General features: G+C 38.0%; 1 protein-coding gene across 2 annotated transcripts in view; it reads left to right on the top strand.

The window, feature by feature from the left end:
* Positions 1-19,882, top strand: part of ADK (adenosine kinase) — a 448,784-nt gene that overhangs the window by 361,595 nt on the left and 67,307 nt on the right. For both annotated transcript variants that reach the window (XM_006090233.2, XM_023755075.1), the window contains one exon: positions 1,642-1,756. In XM_006090233.2, coding sequence (XP_006090295.1) covers positions 1,642-1,756 — 115 coding nt within the window. The remainder of the gene's footprint in view (positions 1-1,641; positions 1,757-19,882) is intronic.

Genomic DNA, 19,882 nt, shown 5'->3' with positions numbered 1-19,882 from the left:
AGACATGGATTTTGAAATTATCTGAAATTGTTGAAAGCATGATTCTAAAAATTCTACCTATAGCTTAAGAGTTAGATTTCAGGTCAAGAACATTTAAGTTATAAAACTTCCCCTGGCCAGTGTTGCTCAGTGGTAGAGCGTCAGCCTACCAAGGCTCATGGGTTTGATTCCCAGTCAAGAACACATACCTGGGTTGCAGGTTTAATCCCACCCCAGTCATAGTGTGTGCAGGAAGCAACATATCTCTCTCTCTCTCTGCCCTCCGCCCCAATCCCTCCCTTCCACTCCATCTAAAAAAATCAATTGGAAAAATATCCTCAGGTGAAGATTAACACACACACAAAAAGGTAAAAATGTTATGCATGTCTTGTGTGATACGAAAAATAGCATCAGGGTTTCTAGAATTAATTTGTAATTTTTTTAACTTTATCTTTTAAAAAAATTTAAGTCTGTAGGAAACGGTTAGCACCTCTTTCTCATTTTAATTCTTTGAAAAATTTGGAATTATAGTAACTGTATCATTTCCATAGTCAGCATAATCATGCTCTGTAGACCCCTAAAATAGTTTAATATTCTCTCTACAAATTTTTATTAGAAATTTGAAAATTGACTGGATATTTGCTGATACTAAGGGATTGGTGTTTATTTTTTAAATATGATAATAGTTATGTGATTATGGTTAAGTTGTTATCTTTCAGAGATACATACTAAAACAGTTACAGATGACATTATATAGTCTCTGGAATTTGCTTCAGAATAATATGAAAGGCAGGTAGATGAAAGTATAAATGAATAAATTTTAACACTTGGAGTGCGGGTGAATTTCCCGCCAAAATATAAGATGGCTCTGTCTTTTGGTTTTGTTCCATCCACCAAAAGGGTGGATTACAAACAAATATTTGGTAATACGCAGTTACAATCGGCCCGAGTTTACACGTTTCCCGCACTCCACCGCAAATCTATATGAACCGAGTTAAAGACGGCTCCCGTGGAGTACGCGCAATTCACGCGAGCCGACTTAACTCGTTTCCCGCACTCCAAGTGTTAAATGTTTACAATTTGATGGTGGGCTCCTTGGAGGTTATTATACTATTACTAGAGGCCTGGTGCACGAAAATCATGCACGGGGGGTGTCCCTCAGCCTGACCTGCACCCTCTCCAATCTGGGAGCTCTCAGGGAATGTCCTACTGATGGCTTAGGCCTGCTCCCCGTGGTTCTCTGCTCTCTGCAGGGCCTGCCTGCTCCACACCTCAGCGACTGCCAAGCAGGCCATGCTGGGTGCTGCCTGTGGGCCATACTTGCCTGCTCCCGGGTCGCTGCAGCAACGGCCAAGCAGGCCATGCTGGGAGCTGCCTCCTACCTGCTGTCAGTCTCCAGGGAGGCGATGAGGTTAATTTGCATACTCATTCCTGATTGGCTGGTGAGCATAGTAGAGGGACGGTCAATTTACATGTTTCTCTTTTATTATATAGGAGGATGTTTACTTTTGTATGTGGTTAAAATTTTTAAATGATAACTCATAATAGATGTTTAAGTATCTCATTTTTTAAACTTGAGAGTCTAAATCCTTAATCTTCTAAGAAAGCTTTGTCTGATTGTACTGGTTATGAGAAATTTTTCCTCTTCCTTTCAATTAACAGACTGAAGACATTAAAGAGATAGCCAAAAAGACCCAAGCTCTGCCAAAGGTGAACTCGAAGAGGCAGCGAGTCGTGATTTTCACCCAAGGGAGTGATGACACTATAATGGCTACAGGTACATGTGCAAACTGTGTGAGAAAACCATTATTATGGAGGGTAATCATTTATAACAAAAGTCTATATCCTTTCTAACATATTTAATTCAAAACATGCAAACTGTGTGAGAAAACCAGTATTATGGAGCTTAATCATGTATAACAAAATTTACATTCTTCCTATTATATTTAATTTAAAACACCGTACTTTTTTTTTACCACCTTAACTCATTTTGCTTACACACACACACACTTCTGGCAATCATCAATATGTTCTCTGTATCTATGAGTTCGGTTGTTTTTAGGTTCCACATGCAAGTGAGATCATACCTTATTTGTCTTTCTCTGTCTGACTGATTTCACTTAGCATATAATGCCTTCAAGGTTCATCCATATTGTTGCAAATGGAAGGATTTCCTTCTCTTTTATGGCTGAATGTAATTTTAATGTATAAATGTATAAAGAAAATGTAGAAGTCTATATACATTTTCTTTATCCCTACATCCATCAAACGGACCACTTAGGTTGTTTCCATGTCTTGGCTATTGTAAAAAATGCTGCAATGAACACGAGGGTACAGATATCATTCCAAATTAGTGTTTTCATTTTCTTCAAATAAATGCCCAGAAGTGTAATTGCTGGATCATATGGTAGTTCTATTTTTAATTTTTTGAGGAAACTCCACACTGTTTTTCATAGTTGCTACACCAATTTATATTTCCAGCAACAGTGCACAAAGGTTCCTTTTTCTCCATTTCCGTCCTTGCCAACACGTATTTCTTGTCTTTTTGATAACAACCACTCTAGCAGGTGTGAGGTGATCTCATTTTGGTTTTGATTTAAATTTCCCTGATGATTAATGATGTTGATCACCTTTCCATGTACCTGTTGGCCATGTGTATGAATGTCTTTTATGGGAAAATATTCAGCTCTTTCAGATTGTGTTTGTTTGATTTTTTTTGTTTGGTTTTGTGTTTGTTTTTTGTTGAGGTGTATAAGGTATATATATTGGATATTAGCTTCTTACCAGATAAGTGATTTGCAAATATTTTCTCCCATTTCATAGGTTGCCTTTTCATTTTGTTCATGGTTTCTTTTGTTGTGTAGAAGTGTTCTTTGTTTGCTTGTTTGCTTGATTGTGATTTTAGTTTGATGTAATCCCACTTGCTTATTTTGCTTTTGTGGCCTTTGCTTTTGGTGTCAAATCCAAAAAAATTGTCACCAAACCAGTGTCAAGGAACTTATCCCCTTTTCTTCTAAGAGTTTTAAGGTTTCAGGTCTTACTTTTAAGTCTTTAATCTTTTGAGGTGATTTTTGTGTAAGTTGTAAGGGAATGCTGCATTTTCATTCTTTTGCATGTGGCTGTCCAATTTTTCAAACACCATTTATTGAAGAGACTATTGTCTCCCCGTTGTATGTTCATGGTTCCTTTGTCATAAATTAATTGACCACATATATCCGGGTTTATTTCTGGGCTTTCTATTCTGTTCCATTGACCTATGTGTCTCTGTTTTTATACTAGTATCATACTGTTTTGATTACTGTATCTTTGTAATATAGTTTGAAATCAAGAAATGTGATGCCTCCAGCCTTGTTCTTCTTTCTCAAGGTTGCTTTGGCTGTTCTTGGTCTTTTGTGGTTCCATATGAAATTTAGGATTTTTTGTTCTATTTCTGTGAAAATGTACCTTGTATAGTTTTTTTTATAATTTTAATAAATATATATGTACCTTCTATCGCATTAGAAAATAGTTTCAAGAAGATAATTTAAGAAAAATCAGTTGAGTAAATCTACCTTGATTTTTTTACTGTGATATTTTGGAGATATTGTCAATCTAGAAATGTCTTTCCTGAAAAACATACATTTTAATTACCAAATACCTGTGCTACAATAACATAAATGTATCCAACTATGAACAAATATAACCCAAATATAAGTTACTTCATCAGCTTTAAAGAAGAAAACTTCACTTCTGTTTTTACACAGCCATCTATTTTCATAGAAATAAAATAGGAATTTTATCTAGTTAACACATTTTATCAAATAAAATGATTAATATTGTCCTGGCTAGTATGGATCAGTGGGTAGAGCATCAGCCTGTGGACTGAAGGGTCCCGGGTTCAATTCTGGTTAAGGTCACATGCCCGGGTTGTGGGCTTGATCCCCAGTAGGGAACGTGCAGAAGGCAGCCAATCAGTGGTTCTATCTCATCATTGATGTTTCTATCTCTCTCTCCCTCTCCCTTCCTCTCTGAAATCAATAAAAATATTTTTTTTTAAAAAAAGAGTTGTGGTAGCTTAAACAATTAAAAAAAATGATTAATATTGTCAATAAGATACTACCTACTACTGAAGCCAAAATACAGACCTTTTCCATTTTGTCTGAACCATTAAGATTAAAATAAATCAGTTAATTAATACTTATAAACAGAAGCAATTTTTACCTTAGTGTTTATTCAGTACTCTGCTGAACACTAAAACTTAAGATATGAGATCTAACTCAGAAATAAAATTAATATACATTGATATATGAATACAAGAAACTGTAATTACACTTGTTAATTATTGGTAAAAATTATATGGGCTTTTATTGACTCAGAGAAGGAAATCAATAAAGCCTCAATAAAGATTTTATAGTGGCTATGAAGTAAACTTTTGTTGAACTAAATAAATATGCCTGAAAAGGTAAAAGAATAAATTATTGTCAAATTTTGGGGAATAGAGACCCCAGAATTAATTCATTTCAACTTTCTTATTTTAGAATTGTCAAAAGCAAGATTCAGATATTTATTTCAAAATAATGCAATACATAGTAAATAATGAAATGGAGTTATAGATGAAGTGAGATTCGCCATGAGTCAATAATTGTAATATATGGGGATGGTCATTGTGCAATTACATCCACTTGTATATACACTTAAAATTTTTCATAATTAAAAGTATAAAAAACAGAAGGACAGAAAATTTTTCAAACAAAATTCAGATATATAGTATTAAGTGATTTATTTTTCCCAGATACATTGATATCCTTGCTAAGCCTTGAATTTTAGGAAATATTTAAGAAAGGAGGGCAATCTAGTCAAAGAGGATCATGTGAGCAAAGACACCACGTACTGTATAATCTTTTATTGTTGTGACAGGAAAAGCCATGTTGTTAATTTGTACAAGAAAGAAAATAAATAAGTCATGAAAAGATACCCCTGCATTAATAACAACTGAATTGCTGTCTTTTTATAGTAGTGGCCTATTCCTGTCTTAGCAGTGAACACCGTTTGGAAAAGTGAAAAGCATACCGACTTTCTTACCTCATAAGAATTGTCATACTGCCTTCAGATTCATAAAATGCTATTTGGTTGCTCTTTATAGAGACATTTATTTTAAGGCTTTATTCCAGAGATACATATTGTACAAGTGTCTTGTGAATTAGCACAAATTTCCAAAAATTGAAACCTTTAAAATTAGCATCCTCTTCCTGTGACTGAATTTGTCAACTCAATTTGGTCTTATTAAATATATTAAACCCTCTTAGGAATGCTTACCAGCAGGAATTTATTTGAGGACAGACACTGGTAATCTTTGCTGCTTCTACTATATGAAAATGAACTTAAATTAGAGGGTGTACTATATCTGCAATGCATGATAAATACAAGATGGATAGAGAATCTGTTCAGTGGTGTCAGCTACAAAAGCAAACATGATAAATGTTAATGCAGTTTTGAGCCCTGGGATAAGCTATTCAGTGCACAAGCATAGCTGAATCTCTTTGCTATGTTGTTATTCATGGCAGCCAAATAAATGTCAATAATAAAAGAGAATTAAAGATTTTCATTTCCCAGAGGCAATCCTCTAATACGGCTTGATCTTTCATTTCATTTGTAATTCGTTCTCATGTCAGGATGCAATCATTCGCCAGGCTCTGGGTGTCATGTTAAGTCATTTAATAATGATTAAGAACATAAAAATGCTTGGCCTGTGGGGCAATCTACAGAAGAGATGCCAATTTGTTATTGTTTTTCTTTCTTTCCTCTTGAATATGGATCAGCTTTTCCCACCTCCTAGCATTAAAATACTAATGGAAGATGGGGAGGGACAGTAGTTCCTTAATTTACCATAAATGACATTCCAGAATGGTGAACACACTTATTATAACACTAATTAGGAGTCATTGTTCCTTAAACCTCACACTGTAGACTATTTTTAAATGATCACTGCTAAGTTCGTGGCATCTAGCAATAATATAACAAAATTAGGTTCCTTAGTATTTAATTCCAGAGACCTTTCTCCTTTTGCGACATGGTGGCTATAAACCACTTTCTATTATTTTATAAAGGTAATTCTCTGAATTCCTCTACTCTAAGTTGCCTGTGAATGTAGTATTTTTTTGGCCACCTCTATTACAGTCGGGTATCCATCCTCTATATCCATCCAGCCCAGTGGTTTTGTCACATAGCAGTGAGTTCCAAGTTTTGGAAAAGGGGGTAAGGGGAGGGCGAGGTGAAGGGGACACTGAAAAGTAATAAGAAGGGGACACTGAAAAGTAATAAGAGTAAGAAGTTGGGGGTGAAAAACAGGAAAGAAAAGATGATTCTGTTCATTTTTATCCTTTAATAAATGTTGAATGAACTTGTTAGGTATGGTGGAAGTCAGGTCAAGGAAATCATTTCTGTATCTATAAAACTTTAGAAAAATTAAGACTACAGATTTTCATTGCCTACTGGACAGCAGATACTAATAAGGTCTTTGTATATTAACATCTTACTATAGTAAGGATTGTACTGAAAAAAATGAATATATATATGTGTGTATATATATATATATATATATATATATATATATATGCACACACACACACACACACATACATATGTGTATATAGAAAGTATAGATTTCTTCAAGTTCCTGTACCATACTAAATATATCACTAAAAATTGGGAAAAACAGTAAGACTTTTATTCTAAATTGAAAATAATGCATTTTATACATTGGCCTTTATGCAGCCATGAAATGGGTCCACTGAAGAATAAATTGTAGGCTTTTCTAAATACTTTCAGAATTCTTTCTAGGTTGTTTGAGTTGTAATATTGCTCAAAGGGAGAAAATAGATTAGGTCAGAGGTTTTCAACTGGAAGACTTGGTGCTACCATATCAGAATCACAGAGTGGGCTTTTGGTAAATACAGTCCTGCCTTCTTAAAAACACCTTCCCCTCAACCTGATATGTCCCTGTGAGAAGTATTTGAATACACATCCTCATTGCCCTAACCAGTTTGGCTCAGTGGATAGAGCGTCGGCCTGCAGACTCAAGGGTCCCAGGTTCAATTCCGGTCAAGGGCATGTACCTTGGTTGTGGGCACATCCCCAGTAGGGGGTGTGCAGGAGGCAGCTGATCGATGTTTCTCTCTCATCGATGTTTCTAACTCTCTATCTCTCTCCCTTCCTCTCGGTAAAAAATCAATAAAATATATTTTTTAAAAAAATACACATCCTCAAGAAAGGGGTATGAGAAAGGGGGTGGGGAGGGATGGAGTCTAGGGGAAGGGGAGTGGAGTGTAGGGTTGTTTATTTGTTGAGAAAACTCACTTATGTGATGTAGCAATGCTGCCTATCCTTCATCTCTCACTTTGAAAAACAATTGTATTAGGTGATCTGATAATGTTGACTCAAGTTCTGTAATCCTGTGGTATGATGGAAACAGAACATTTTAGCAGCTAAGCATCTATTACTTCAATAAGTCAGTCTTTGCTGGAGGGTGTTAATGGGGGGGAAAGGAGGACATATATAATATTTTCAACAATAAAGACTTATTTAAAAAAAATAAATAAGTCAGGCCTTGGCGAATGCTCCTCTTTCTGGATCAGTCACAAAGTACCAAGGACCCATTCCCCAAAGACAGGTAATCTACATATTGCTTTACATAGTCTCCTGCCCTTGAGGAGCTTATAATGTAAGATAATCACCTCATCGTGCCCTTAGTGATTTCATTATAAGTAAGTGGGATTTTGGAAGTTACTTGTCTTCATGTTATTACATCCTTAAAGAAACTTGTCATCCCATTTGCTAGTTAAGTTTTCATGTTCTTTGAAAACACTCAGTTCTCTGTAAGGTAAGGTCAATTGTGATTTGCAGTTCTGGTAGCACAGAAAGTGGAATAGGAAAATGCCAGCTCTAAAGGAAAACAACCTCAGCAGCTGGAAGAATAATGTCAGCACATCATCACAGTTCCTACTGCTACAAACACTATTATAAATCATTTTGAAAATGTTTTCTCTACTATAGCCAAAGCAGCTTTAAATGATGATCTTGTTGGCATAGGCTGGTGATGGTGTGGATAGAACACATTAAGTAGCAATCTTTCAGAATGCCCATGTATGGCATTCATAGAAAAGAGTTCTTACCAGCTGAGATTTTAAAGAATATAGATTTCTTAACTATGAATATAAACAGCTAAGTTATTAACTCCTATTCCCTTTTTAGATTGTTATAACTGCAAAAGATAAAGTTCTTTCATTAGCCAAGAGGTCGAAAATAATTTAGAACAACATACACAGGACTGTCACATTCCTAACAAAATATTTGTGAGCCATGATTTGTATGGTTTAGTAATCTCAGGCCTGTCAAGAAATGAGACTTCTTTCAACTCCCACCTTTCATGTTGCTAGAAAGCAAAATGGAAGACAGCCTACACTAGGCAAATGTTAGCTCTATCATAGCATTTATTTCTGAAAGGACATTTAATTCAGATATTAATTATAGATTACATATAGTAAAATTCACATATATTTTACTAAATAACAATGAACAACCACCATAATCAAAATGTAGAACATTTTGTATAATATGTCTTTTGGATTTCCTATGTATATAATAATATCTGTGAACAATAGCGGTTTCGTTGCTTCTTTCCCAGTCCTTTACTTTTTTTGCTTTTTTTTTTACTACTCTTAAGTAGCACAATAAGGCTCATTGAATACGAGCACAGTTGAAATGGCTATAGTTTGTAATTTTTTTTCTGCCTAATAACTTCCTTTAGTATTACATGTAGTGTGGGAATTCTCTTGGTTTTTATTTGTTTAAAAAATGTCTTTATTTTGCCTTTCAGTGAGTATAGAACTCTACATTGAGAGCTATATTCTTAAAGATGATCTTTCATTATGTTTTGGATTCTCTTATTTTTATTAAGAAGTCCACTGTTAGTCTTATTTTTGCCCTTTTGAATATATTATTTTCATTTTCTCTGGCTGGTTTTGAGAATTTTTCTTTGACTTTCACCTTGTACTTGGTTCTTGTTTTTCTTGTGTTTATCCTGCTAGGGTTAATTTTAGTGCTTCTCAAGTTTACGGTTGATGCTCTTATCAGTTTTAGAAAACGTCTCAGCTGTTAATCTCTTTAGAATTGCTCTCTTTCCAATTGAGGTACCAATTACATAGGTTTTATGCCTTTTGTGTGTGTGTGTCCCAAATATCTTTTATACTCTTTCTTGTACTTTTCATCCTCTCAAACTTCAGCTTGTATATTTTGCACTCACCTACCAGTTAGTTGACTACTTCTTTCTACTTTGTCCAATCTGCATTTCAACACATCTATGAGGTTTTTTTTTCAGTAATCAAGTTTTTTATTTTCTAAATTATTTGATTCTTTTTTATTGATCCCAGTTCTGTAGTATAATTCTCTACCTTGTCATTTATTTTCTTTAAACACAGTGATAATAAATTGCATATCCAAAAATTAAAAGCTTCAGTCATCTGTGGGTCCATTTCTTTCTTTTTCTTTCTTTCTTTTTTTTTTTTTAATATAGGTCCATTTCTTTTGTCTTTTCTTTTGGGTTTATTTCTAGGTCTGCCTGATAATTTTCATTAAATGCTAAACATTGTTCATAATAAATTATAGTGTTTCTGCTGGTGATATTGTCTTCCTGTAGAAGGCAGCTATTGTGGCCAGTGTAGCTTAGTTGATTGAGCATCATTGCATGTACCAGAAAGTCTCCAGTTTGATTTCTAGTCAGGGCACATGCCCAAGTTCAGATTTAATCCCCACTGTGGGGGGTGGGGGATAGGGGAGTGTAGGAGGCAGCCAATCGATATTTCTCTCTCACATTGATGTTTCTCTATCTCTCCCTCTTCCTTCCCCCTCTCTAAAATCAATAAAAACATTTTCACTAAAAAGAAGGCAGCTAGTATAAAGACAGATCAAGGACTGGGCCAACTCAAGCTTGGATTGCACTTTTGAAAGGCTCAATCTACTTCTAATTTATCCCCACTCCTATGCTCTAGCTCTCCTGAAATCTCACCTGAAATCCTAGTGTATGGTTTAGCATCCCTACTCTTTGGTGGGTTCTGTTTGGTACCATCGAACTGCCAAAAATACTACTCTGCCTATTAGAGGTCTTCTGTTTTATGTCTTGTCTTCTTATCCTGCTACTTTACAAATCTGGCAAATAGCTCAAAAGAGAAAATCGCTGAGTGTCAGGTTTATTCTAGTGTGTTAAGAGAACTTCAGGATCATGACATCTCAATTCTGACTGCCTTGGCTGCTCCAAATTCCAATTTTTGTCTCTGGAAATTGCCAAAAGTTCTGATGGCTTCTCTGTGTCTTAGTAAGTGCCCATTGTCTATTCTAAATCCTCAACCTTTCACCCAGCACCAAGAATTTACAAATGCCCTGAGGGAATAACTTTTACAATGTCAGCCTAACTCTTTAAGATTTTCTTTCCTCTCAGGGATCTTGTCCCATCAAGTCTTAGCTACCTTGACAGCTCTCTCATACCTTCAATTAATTTTTAAAATATTTTTCATTTTGCATATTTTCTAGTTTATGGTGTAGGAGTTGGTTTGTTACAAGCTATGGCATTATTACCTAAATTAAAATTGTTATTTATTATAAAATAAAAAATATGTGGCCCAAGAAAGTTAAGTGGGCTCATCTCTTCATTATATTATATATAGCTGATTTAGCAATACTACCCTCTACCTAATTTGAGAACTGCTGGGTTAGATATTTTCTCCAATAACCCAAAGTTAAAGACAAAACAGCTGGGTTAGAACCCAACTTCTTGAATCCCAATTTAATTTGTTCTATAACATGCTGCCTTATTTACTTACAATAGAGAGTTAGAAACATCGATGAGAGAGAAACATCGATTAGCTGCCTCCTGCACACCTCCCACTGGGGATGTGCCCGCAACCAAGGTACATGCCCTTGACTGGAATCGAACCTGGGACCTTTCAGTCCGCAGGCCGACGCTCTATCCACTGAGACAAAACAGCTGGGTTAGAACCCAACTTCTTGAATCCCAATTTAATTTGTTCTATAACATGCTGCCTTATTTACTTACAACAGTGGTTCTCAATGTCGTAAGGAGCAATTTTCCCCCTCGCTTTTGGTTGTCACATTGGGTAGAGGTGGGGGAATTCCACTGGCTTCTAGTGGACAGAAGCCAGAGATGCCAGTACACATCTGATAATGCACAAGACAGCCACCCACAATGAAGAATTTTATGATTCAAACTAGATGCCTGGTGCACAAATTCATGCATGGGTGGGGTCCCTCACCCTGGCTGGCAATCGGGGTCATCCGGGCTATCTCGCCCAGTCCGGGGGGGAGGGACTGCGGGAAGTTCGCTGTGGGAGTGCACTGACCACCAGGGGACAGCTCCTGCATTGAGCATCTGCCCCCTGGTGGTCAGTGTGCAACATAGTGACCGGTCAACCAGTCATTTGGTCAAACAGTTATAACGGTTGCTTAGGCTTTTATATATATAGACTAGAGGCCCGGTGCACAAAAATTTGTGCACTCGGGGGGGAGGGGGGCCCTTCAGCCCGGCCTGTGCCCTCTTGCAGTCTGGGACCTCTCAGGGGATGACCACCTGCTGGCTTAGGCCCGCTCCCCGGGGGATTGGGCCTAAGATGGCAATCAGACATCCCTCTGGCAGCCCAGCAGCCCTCGGGGGATGTCCACTTGCCAGCGGGGAGCAGGCCTAAACTGCAGTCGGACATCCTTAGCACTGCTGAGGAGGCAGGAGAGGCTCCCACCACCACTGCTGTACTGGCAGCCATCAGCCTGGCTTGTGGCTGAGCAGAGCTCCTCCCATGTGAGAGTGCCCTGACCACCAGAGGGCAGCTCCTGCATTGAGCGTCTGCCCCCTGGTGGTCAGTGTGTGTCATAGTGACCAGTCATTCCCAGTCCTTCTGCTGTTAGGGTCAGTTTGCATATTACCCTTTTACTATATAGGATAGAGGCCTGGTGCATGGGTGGGGGCCAGCTGGTTTGCCCTGAAGGGTGTCCCGGATCAGGGTGGGGGTCCTGCTTGGGTGCCTGGCCAGCCTGGATGAGGGGATGATGGCTGTTTGCAGCTGGTCACACCCCCTTCAGGGTGGGGGTCCCCACTGGGGTTCCTGGCCAGTCTGGGTGAGGGGCTGAGGGCCGTTTTCAGGCTGGCGGGTGACTGAAGCTCCCAACCTCTCCTTTTTTTCTTTTTTTTCTTTTTATTCTGGGATTTATTTACCTTCTATGGCTGTCACTGGAACTGAGAGCCGGCTTTAGCTCTGAGGCTCGGCTCCAGCTCTGAGACCTCGGCTGCTGAAAGCAGGTATCTGGGTTTGTTTGGCTTCTATAATTTAAACACTGTTGCAGCTCCAGCTCTGAGGCCCGGCTGGCTGAAAGCAGGTTTCTGGGGTTTGTTTAGCTTCTATAATTGCAACATTGTTTCTTAGAGTGCAGCTCAGAGGCCGGCAGCGGCAGGCGGGGAACCTTAGCTTCCTCTATCACTGGAGCAAGCAAGCCTCCTGTTCGCTTCAGCTGCCTGGCTGCCGGCCGCCATCTTGGTTGGCAGTTAATTTGCATATCACCCAGATTAGCCAATGGGGAGCATGTGGGAGGAACGGTTAATTACCATGTTTGTCTATTATTATATAGGATATCAGTTGTGCCAATATTGGAAAAACCAGTGTACCTCAGAATGTATATATTTTTTAAATGTTTTTATTGATTTTAAAGAAAGAGGAAGGAAAAGAGAAAGAGAGAGAGAGAGAAACATTGATCGGCTGCCTCCCGCACACACCATGACTAGGGATCAAATCGAAAAACTGGGCACGTGCCCTGATCGAGGATTGCAAGGGCGACCTTTTGGTGCATGGGTTGACACTTAACCAACTGAACCACACCAGCTAGGGCTCAGAATGTATATTTAAAAGATCACTATCTGCTTTCTCATTACACTTAACCATAAGATCAATACCAGTAGACTTTAGTAGGATAAATCTTGTAGGACTACAACCAGAGGCTACATGACCCAGAGAATGTACATATATGAGCTAGGCCATACTTATTTAACTTTCTCAGAGCTTCTGCCAAATAATCTCCAATTCTAACACTTCTCTTTTGTTAGAATTTGTTCAAGCTGAAAAACATTCTGATGTGGAGGTGTATATACATACCTTATAAATGCATTTGTATATGTGCTTGGATATTTAGATGATAGTTACATTTACCCATACATTTATATAAGTACACTAGAGGCCCAATGCATGAAATTCGTGCAAGGGGCTCAGCCCTCGCAGCCCCAACCTCTTCTGGAAGGACGTGTGGAAGGTCATTCGGCTGTTCAGTCTAATTAGCATATTACTCTTATTATTATAGATAACACACACATTTTCTTAAGTGGTTCTTAGAGAATGTATTCATCTTTTAAAACTCTAATTAATCTCTGTAATTAAAAGCTCTTGAAAATATAAGGGGGTATCCAAAATAGTGACGGGGTAGGAGAAGTTACAGTCACTTCCTCCCAGGATGAAATCAGAATTACAGCTAAATTATAGAATAATCAACCTGAATAACCAACATAAGACTAGCTGAACAGAAGTCTTATAACACAGATATACAGAAGAAACTACACCAAGACTGGTAGGAAGGGCAAAGACATGAAAAGAGCTGACCCTACACACACATGTGGTGGCTGAGAATCTGGAGGAATAGCTCAGCTGCAAAGGTGCCCCCTGAGGAGCAAGGAGTCTCAGCGACACACTGGGTCTCCTAGCCCAAAGCACCAGTGCCAAGAAGAGGGGCCCATATAACATATGCCTGTGAAAATCAGTGGGGATTCTGTCTGCCAGGGTGGAACCATAGATTGTTAGAAACCCAGGTGCCCTCTTAAAGGGCAAACACATAAAACCTCATTTGTGAGCACTCACCCTTGGGCTCTGGCAGAGGGATTGCACCTCAGAGTGGACTGGAGTCATACAGGGTGAGATTGGATTGTGTGGCTTCTGCAAGAGGGCTGAAGGGGCAGCCACCAATGACCCTGTGCTGCCTGCCTCTCCCACGCTGCCTCCAGACACCATCTTTCCTGCATCAATCACTCCACTCCATACAACATCAGCCTGGGGGAATGTACTAGCACCACCCTGAGAAGCGCCCACCATATGGAGGAGTCAGCTATCTGCAATCAGCCTGGGCCCACATTGCAGAGTTCTTGGAAGTCTCTCGAGGAATTCAAGGCAGATTCAGGGAGTGTCAAACAAGAGAGAATGACTAGAGTGGCTTTAGGGCAAGAACCATTTTTCCTGAGCACCTGACCAGTGCGGTTCCCTCATAGCATCGCCTGAGGAGATGCACTAGTCCCACACTCCCGACTCACTGTGATCCTACCCTAATAAGGGGAGTCTTCTGGCTGTAGCCACCCTGGGCCTGTATTGTGGTCTTTCTCAGAAAGCTCTCAAGGAGGTCCAGACAGATAAGGTGATGTCAGAGATACACATGAGAGACTCAGTGGTGTGTCTTTGGGGCAAAGGCCATTTTCCCCGTGTGCCCTAACTGATGCCACTGGTTGTGTGCAGAGCCCTCCTTCCACAAGGCCAAATCTTAATCTGTTTTAGACTGATGAACTCTACTTCCCCCACTCTGAGGACTCCCTGAGACCCTGGCCTTGGTATAACCTGAGACTTTTGCTGAATGGCCTCAAACCCAGAACTGGTGCCAAGTTTGAATCTGTATCAACCTGGTGAACACCAATCCCACCTACTAGGTGACTCAGAATCTGCCTCACATAACTTGTATTTCACCAGAGCTCTTTAAGTGGCTGAGCTTAACAGGCTACCAGCAGATCTCATGTTGTCTTGGGCCTTTTGTTGACCTGCCCTAGGCTCATCAGGTACTGGTGGAAGACAGCTTCAGTAGGCATCTTGGCCCTTCCCACATGCACCAAGGTCCAGCAGAGGCAGCCACCTACCATGGATCATTTTGTAGCTTCTAACTAGTAGCCCAGGGCCAGTCACAAGGAGCATCTGACATTGACCTGCATCAGAGTCCCTCCCAAGAAGCCCAGAACCAGCACATCTAGTAGTTGGCTTCAGACCTCATCAGAGCATACTCAAAGTAAGATCGCTGCAGGGAACAGTTTTCTGCTGAGTTGAATTTCACATTGTGGGGTCAGCCCTCATTCAACAGCTCATGCACTATGGTCAAGGTAAATCTTCACAGTCAAACAGCCTGAGGACCAACCCCACCCCTGGACAAACCAATAGCAATCAAGACTAAACTATAACAAAAGGGCTCACATAACTATGCACACAAGGGACATTCCTGGAGCACCTAGTTCAGGTGATCAAGGAGACTGCACCACTAATCCCACAGGACACCTACAAGGTAAGGTCACACTATGAATACTCAGAAACATAGCAGATCTACCTAAAACATAGAAATAAATACAGAGAGGCAGCCAAAATGGGGAGACAAAGAAACATCTCCAAATGAAAGAACAGGAGGAATCCCCAGAAAAAAGAACTAAATGAAATGGAGTCAAGGAAACCACCAGATACATAGTTCAAAATAATGGTTATAAGAGTGCCCAAGAAACTTAGGAGATAGTAAACATTAAAAAAGGACATAGAAACAATAAAAAAGCCAGTTGGAAATGAAGAATATAATATCTGAAATGAAGAATGCACTAGAAGAAATCAATAGCAGATTAGATGAAGCAGAGAATCAAATCAGTGATTTGGAAGTCAAGGAAGCAGAAAACACCCAGTCAGAGCAGCAAAAAGAAAAAACAATTTTTTAAAAAATGACGATAGTTTCTGGGACAATATCAAATATAACAACATTCACATCAGAGGGATACGAGGAGAAGAGAGAGCAAGGGATTGAGAAACTATTTGAAAAAATAATGACTGAAAACTTTCCTAACTTGTTGAAGAAAAGAGGTACACAAGTTCAGGAAGTACTGACAGCCCCAAACAAGAGGAACCCAAAAAGGCCCACAGCAAAACACATCATAATTAAAATGGCAAAGGTTAAAGACAAAGACAAAGCAGCAAGAAAAAGGCAGATAGTTACCTAGAAAGGAACTCCCATAAGACTGTCAACAGAAACATACTGTCAACAGAAACATTTCAGGCCAAAAGGATTGGCACAAAATATTCAAAGTGATGAAAAGAAAGGACCTACACACAAGGTAACTTTACCCAGCAAAGGTATCATGTGGAATCGAATGAAAGATAAAAGAGTATCCCAGACAAGAAAAGAAAAGGGTTCATCACCACCAAACCAGTATTACAAGACATTTAAAGGAATTTCTTAAAAAGAAGAAGAAAGAGGGAAATTCATGGTAATACAGGCCTACTTCAAGAAACAAGAAAAATCTCGAATAAATGTTCTCACCTTACATCTATAGGAACTAGGAAAAGAAAAGCATACAAAGCACAAGTGAGTAGGAGGAAGGAAATAATAAAGATTAGAAAGAAAATTAAAAAAATAGAATTTAAAAAATATAAAAGATCAATAAAATCAAAAGCTGGTTTTTGAAACAGTAAAGATGATTGTTAAAGCATTACCACACTCATCTAAAAAAAGGGGGGACAAATAAATAAAATCAGAAATTAAAGGGGAGAAATAACAACTGACACCACAGAAATACAAAGGATTATAAGAAAATATTACCAATAAGTTTTGCCAGCAATTTGGACAATCTTGAAGAAATGGAAAAATTCCTAGAAACATACAATCTTCCAAGACTGCATCAAGAAGATACAGGAAATTTGAACAGATTTTAACCAACGAAATTGAAGCAGTAATCAAAAAGCTCCCAACAAACAAAAGTCCTGGACCACATGGCTACATGGGTGAATTTTACCAAACATTCAAAGCAGAACTAACACCTATCCTTCTCATACTATTCCAAAAATTTCAAGAAGAGGGAAGACTCCCAAGTTCATTTCACGAGGCCAACATTATCCTAATTCCAAAACCAGATAAAGACACTACAAAAAGTCCAGCCCTGTGACTCAATGGTTGAGCATCAACCAAGAAACCAAGAGATCACGGTTTGATTCCTTTCAGGGCACATGCCCAGGTTTCAGGCTTGATCCCCAGTAGGGGGCATGCAAGAGACAGCCAGTCAATGATGTTTCTCTCTCATCGCTTTTTGTCTCTCTATTCCTCTCCCTCTTGCTCTAAAAATCAATTAAAAGTAAAAGACACTACTAGAGGTGTTGGTTCTGGGCTTCTTGGGAGGGACTCTGGTGCAGGTCAATACAAATGGATATTTATCTAAGTGATATATTACCAAATGTTTGTCAGAATAATTATTGTTTGTATATAGTGAGTATTTCTTCTGAAATTTAATCAGGACTCCAAAATTTTCTTTTCAGAGCATTACAACTTGGTGGCAACATTTTATTTTGGCTGAAATACTGCATGCAATTTTTCAGCTCGGATAAAATGTTTGCAAGTGTAGCAGAAAAGTCTGGTTCAGATAATTGAACAGCAAAAATTTTCTTGGTTAAAAGGAATAAAGGATTGCACTTTTGAATATTAAAATCTATACTTAAATGAGGACATATCTGCTTTGCCTTATTTCTTTTAAGCCTTAGAAAAGATGGTTTATCCTAATTAAACTTTTTTAAAAGCTCACAGCATTTTTGATTCATTGATTTTTAAATTAGCCCAATAGAAGCCAGAATTCCTGAGGATTCCCCCAACCCACCCCTTTGTTTAATCTTGGCCCATAAACTTTATCCAGCTTTTCTCAGCTTCTATTAACCTATTTTAATATGTTTAGAACTTTTCTGGTTTAATAATGTTGCCCTTTGCCATCTAGTTATCTATTTGTCTATATAAATTTTTCCTTTACTCATAATTACTTCATTTAGTTCTAGAACTCTACCTCCTCCCCATATATAACAGAAGGCAAATTTTTAAAAAATGTTTTGTGAATAGAATTCAAAAGATACAATAATTAGGCTGTTGAGCTATCTGGTACTTGTGAGGAAGGAAGCAATTTTTTGTTATTAGGATGATCATAAAAGTTTTTATCAAAATCCAAATACTTTTGAGAGTGAAAGGGGTGCCATTAATTACACTAGACTCTCCTGGGCAAACCGATCTAATATGGTCATGCTAATCATTAAACATATTTAAACAAGCATATTTGGTAAAATGCATTCTTGCATTGGTTGAGGTTTTGGACTATGTTATTTCTAATATTTCTTCCATCTCAAGGAATCTTGATCACTTTCTAAGAATATGCCAGGTAATATTGAAGTTGCAGAAATCTAAGAATCTCTACTCTCAAGCAGGACAAGTTGGAGAGCAAGACACTGATAAATAAAACAGTTAACAGTACAAATGAATTCAAAACAGTATGGTTTTATTGAGTGCCATGTGTCAGGAATTGTGGTTATAAAGAGAAATAAGACAAAAACTCCTTTTCTTGAAATGTAGGAGAGATATAATCCACTAATACAATATGAGAGGTGGTATACAACTTTTATGAACTAATTTTTATAGGAGAACAGAGGGAACAAGAAGTTGGGGAAAGTTTCACAGGGAAGTGATGTTTGAACTAGGCTTTGAAGAATACTACAATTTTGGCAAGTTAAGATTACAAAGGAATGTAAGTTAATGGAATAAGATCAAAAGGTAAAGAGGCCTTAAACGGTATGATCTATCACAGAGAATGTCAAATATCAGGAGAGAAGTGTGGGTAGGCATGAAATAGTAAGTTGTGATAGCCTGTGCTGGGCAGTACATGATTAAGTGCTTAAAGTACCATAAAGAGAAAGGAGAGAACATTGGGGCTACAAAACATTTTGTGGTCAGTTTATCATAATGCCATAAAAGAAAGGAACTACACCTCTATTTGTATATAAAGCTTCATTTCAGAGGGATCAACAAATACTAAAGATGGAGATCTTTTTTTAAATTAAATACCAAAGAATTAAAGCTGCAATAACCCCTCCAAAAAATATTAGCAATGAACAATCCCATGGCATTAGAGTGAAACAAATTTGATAAGATTAGAAAAAATTATAGACAAAAAGCTATATATAAAATGTGGTAAAGAACTAGAGAAAATTAATTAAGATTGACTTGGTTTAAAGATGATAAGTACTAATGCAAAAGGCTAATGAATTCAGCCATGGAGAAAGTTTGTACTAAAGTGTTTTCTAAAAGAATTGCTGCTGGACTGGCTCTAAGTAAGCCTTTCTTCCCCGCACCCCCACCCCCTTAAATTTAGGGAAAAGATTAGTAACCTATTAACAAAATTTGCAGTTAAGCCCTAACCGGTTTGGCTCAGTGGATAGAGCGTCAGCCTGCGGACTCAAGGGTCCCAGGTTCGATTCCGGTCAAGGGCACATACCCAGTGGGGAGTGTGCAGGAGGTAGCTGATCGATGTTTCTCTCTCATCGATGTTTCTAACTCTCCTTTCCCTCTCCCTTCTTCTCTGTAAAAAATCAATAAAATAGATTTTTTTAAAAATTTGCAGTTAATACTAAATTAAGAAATACTATAGTGTTAATAAAATTATAAAAATTCTGGAAGTGTACTGGGTAATACTGGAAGTTAGAAATGGAAGTTTAAAATAGTGTTAAAATAATCTATATTCATCCCATTTTTAAATCCACATAGAAGTAGCAAATAACATTAGAGAAATGTCTCCATTTCCAGAAGTTATTCTTGGTTTAGGGTTTAAGAGCAGAATGGTAGAGTAACCTAAAGTTTAGAGCAATAGGAATGTCTTCACTAAAGAGTCTACATTTATATTATCTATAATGTGATTAAATTCTGAGTTTCAAAGTGGATTTTTTGTGAAAAAATTCACATAAATCATTATTATTGAATTTTTTATAGAATACTGTTCCTTCTGAGACACATT

Source organism: Myotis lucifugus, unplaced genomic scaffold, assembly GCF_000147115.1.
Source record: "Myotis lucifugus unplaced genomic scaffold, Myoluc2.0 scaffold_69, whole genome shotgun sequence".
NCBI classification, from domain to species: domain Eukaryota; kingdom Metazoa; phylum Chordata; class Mammalia; order Chiroptera; family Vespertilionidae; genus Myotis; species Myotis lucifugus.
This window is presented reverse-complemented; position numbering and strand designations above follow the sequence as displayed.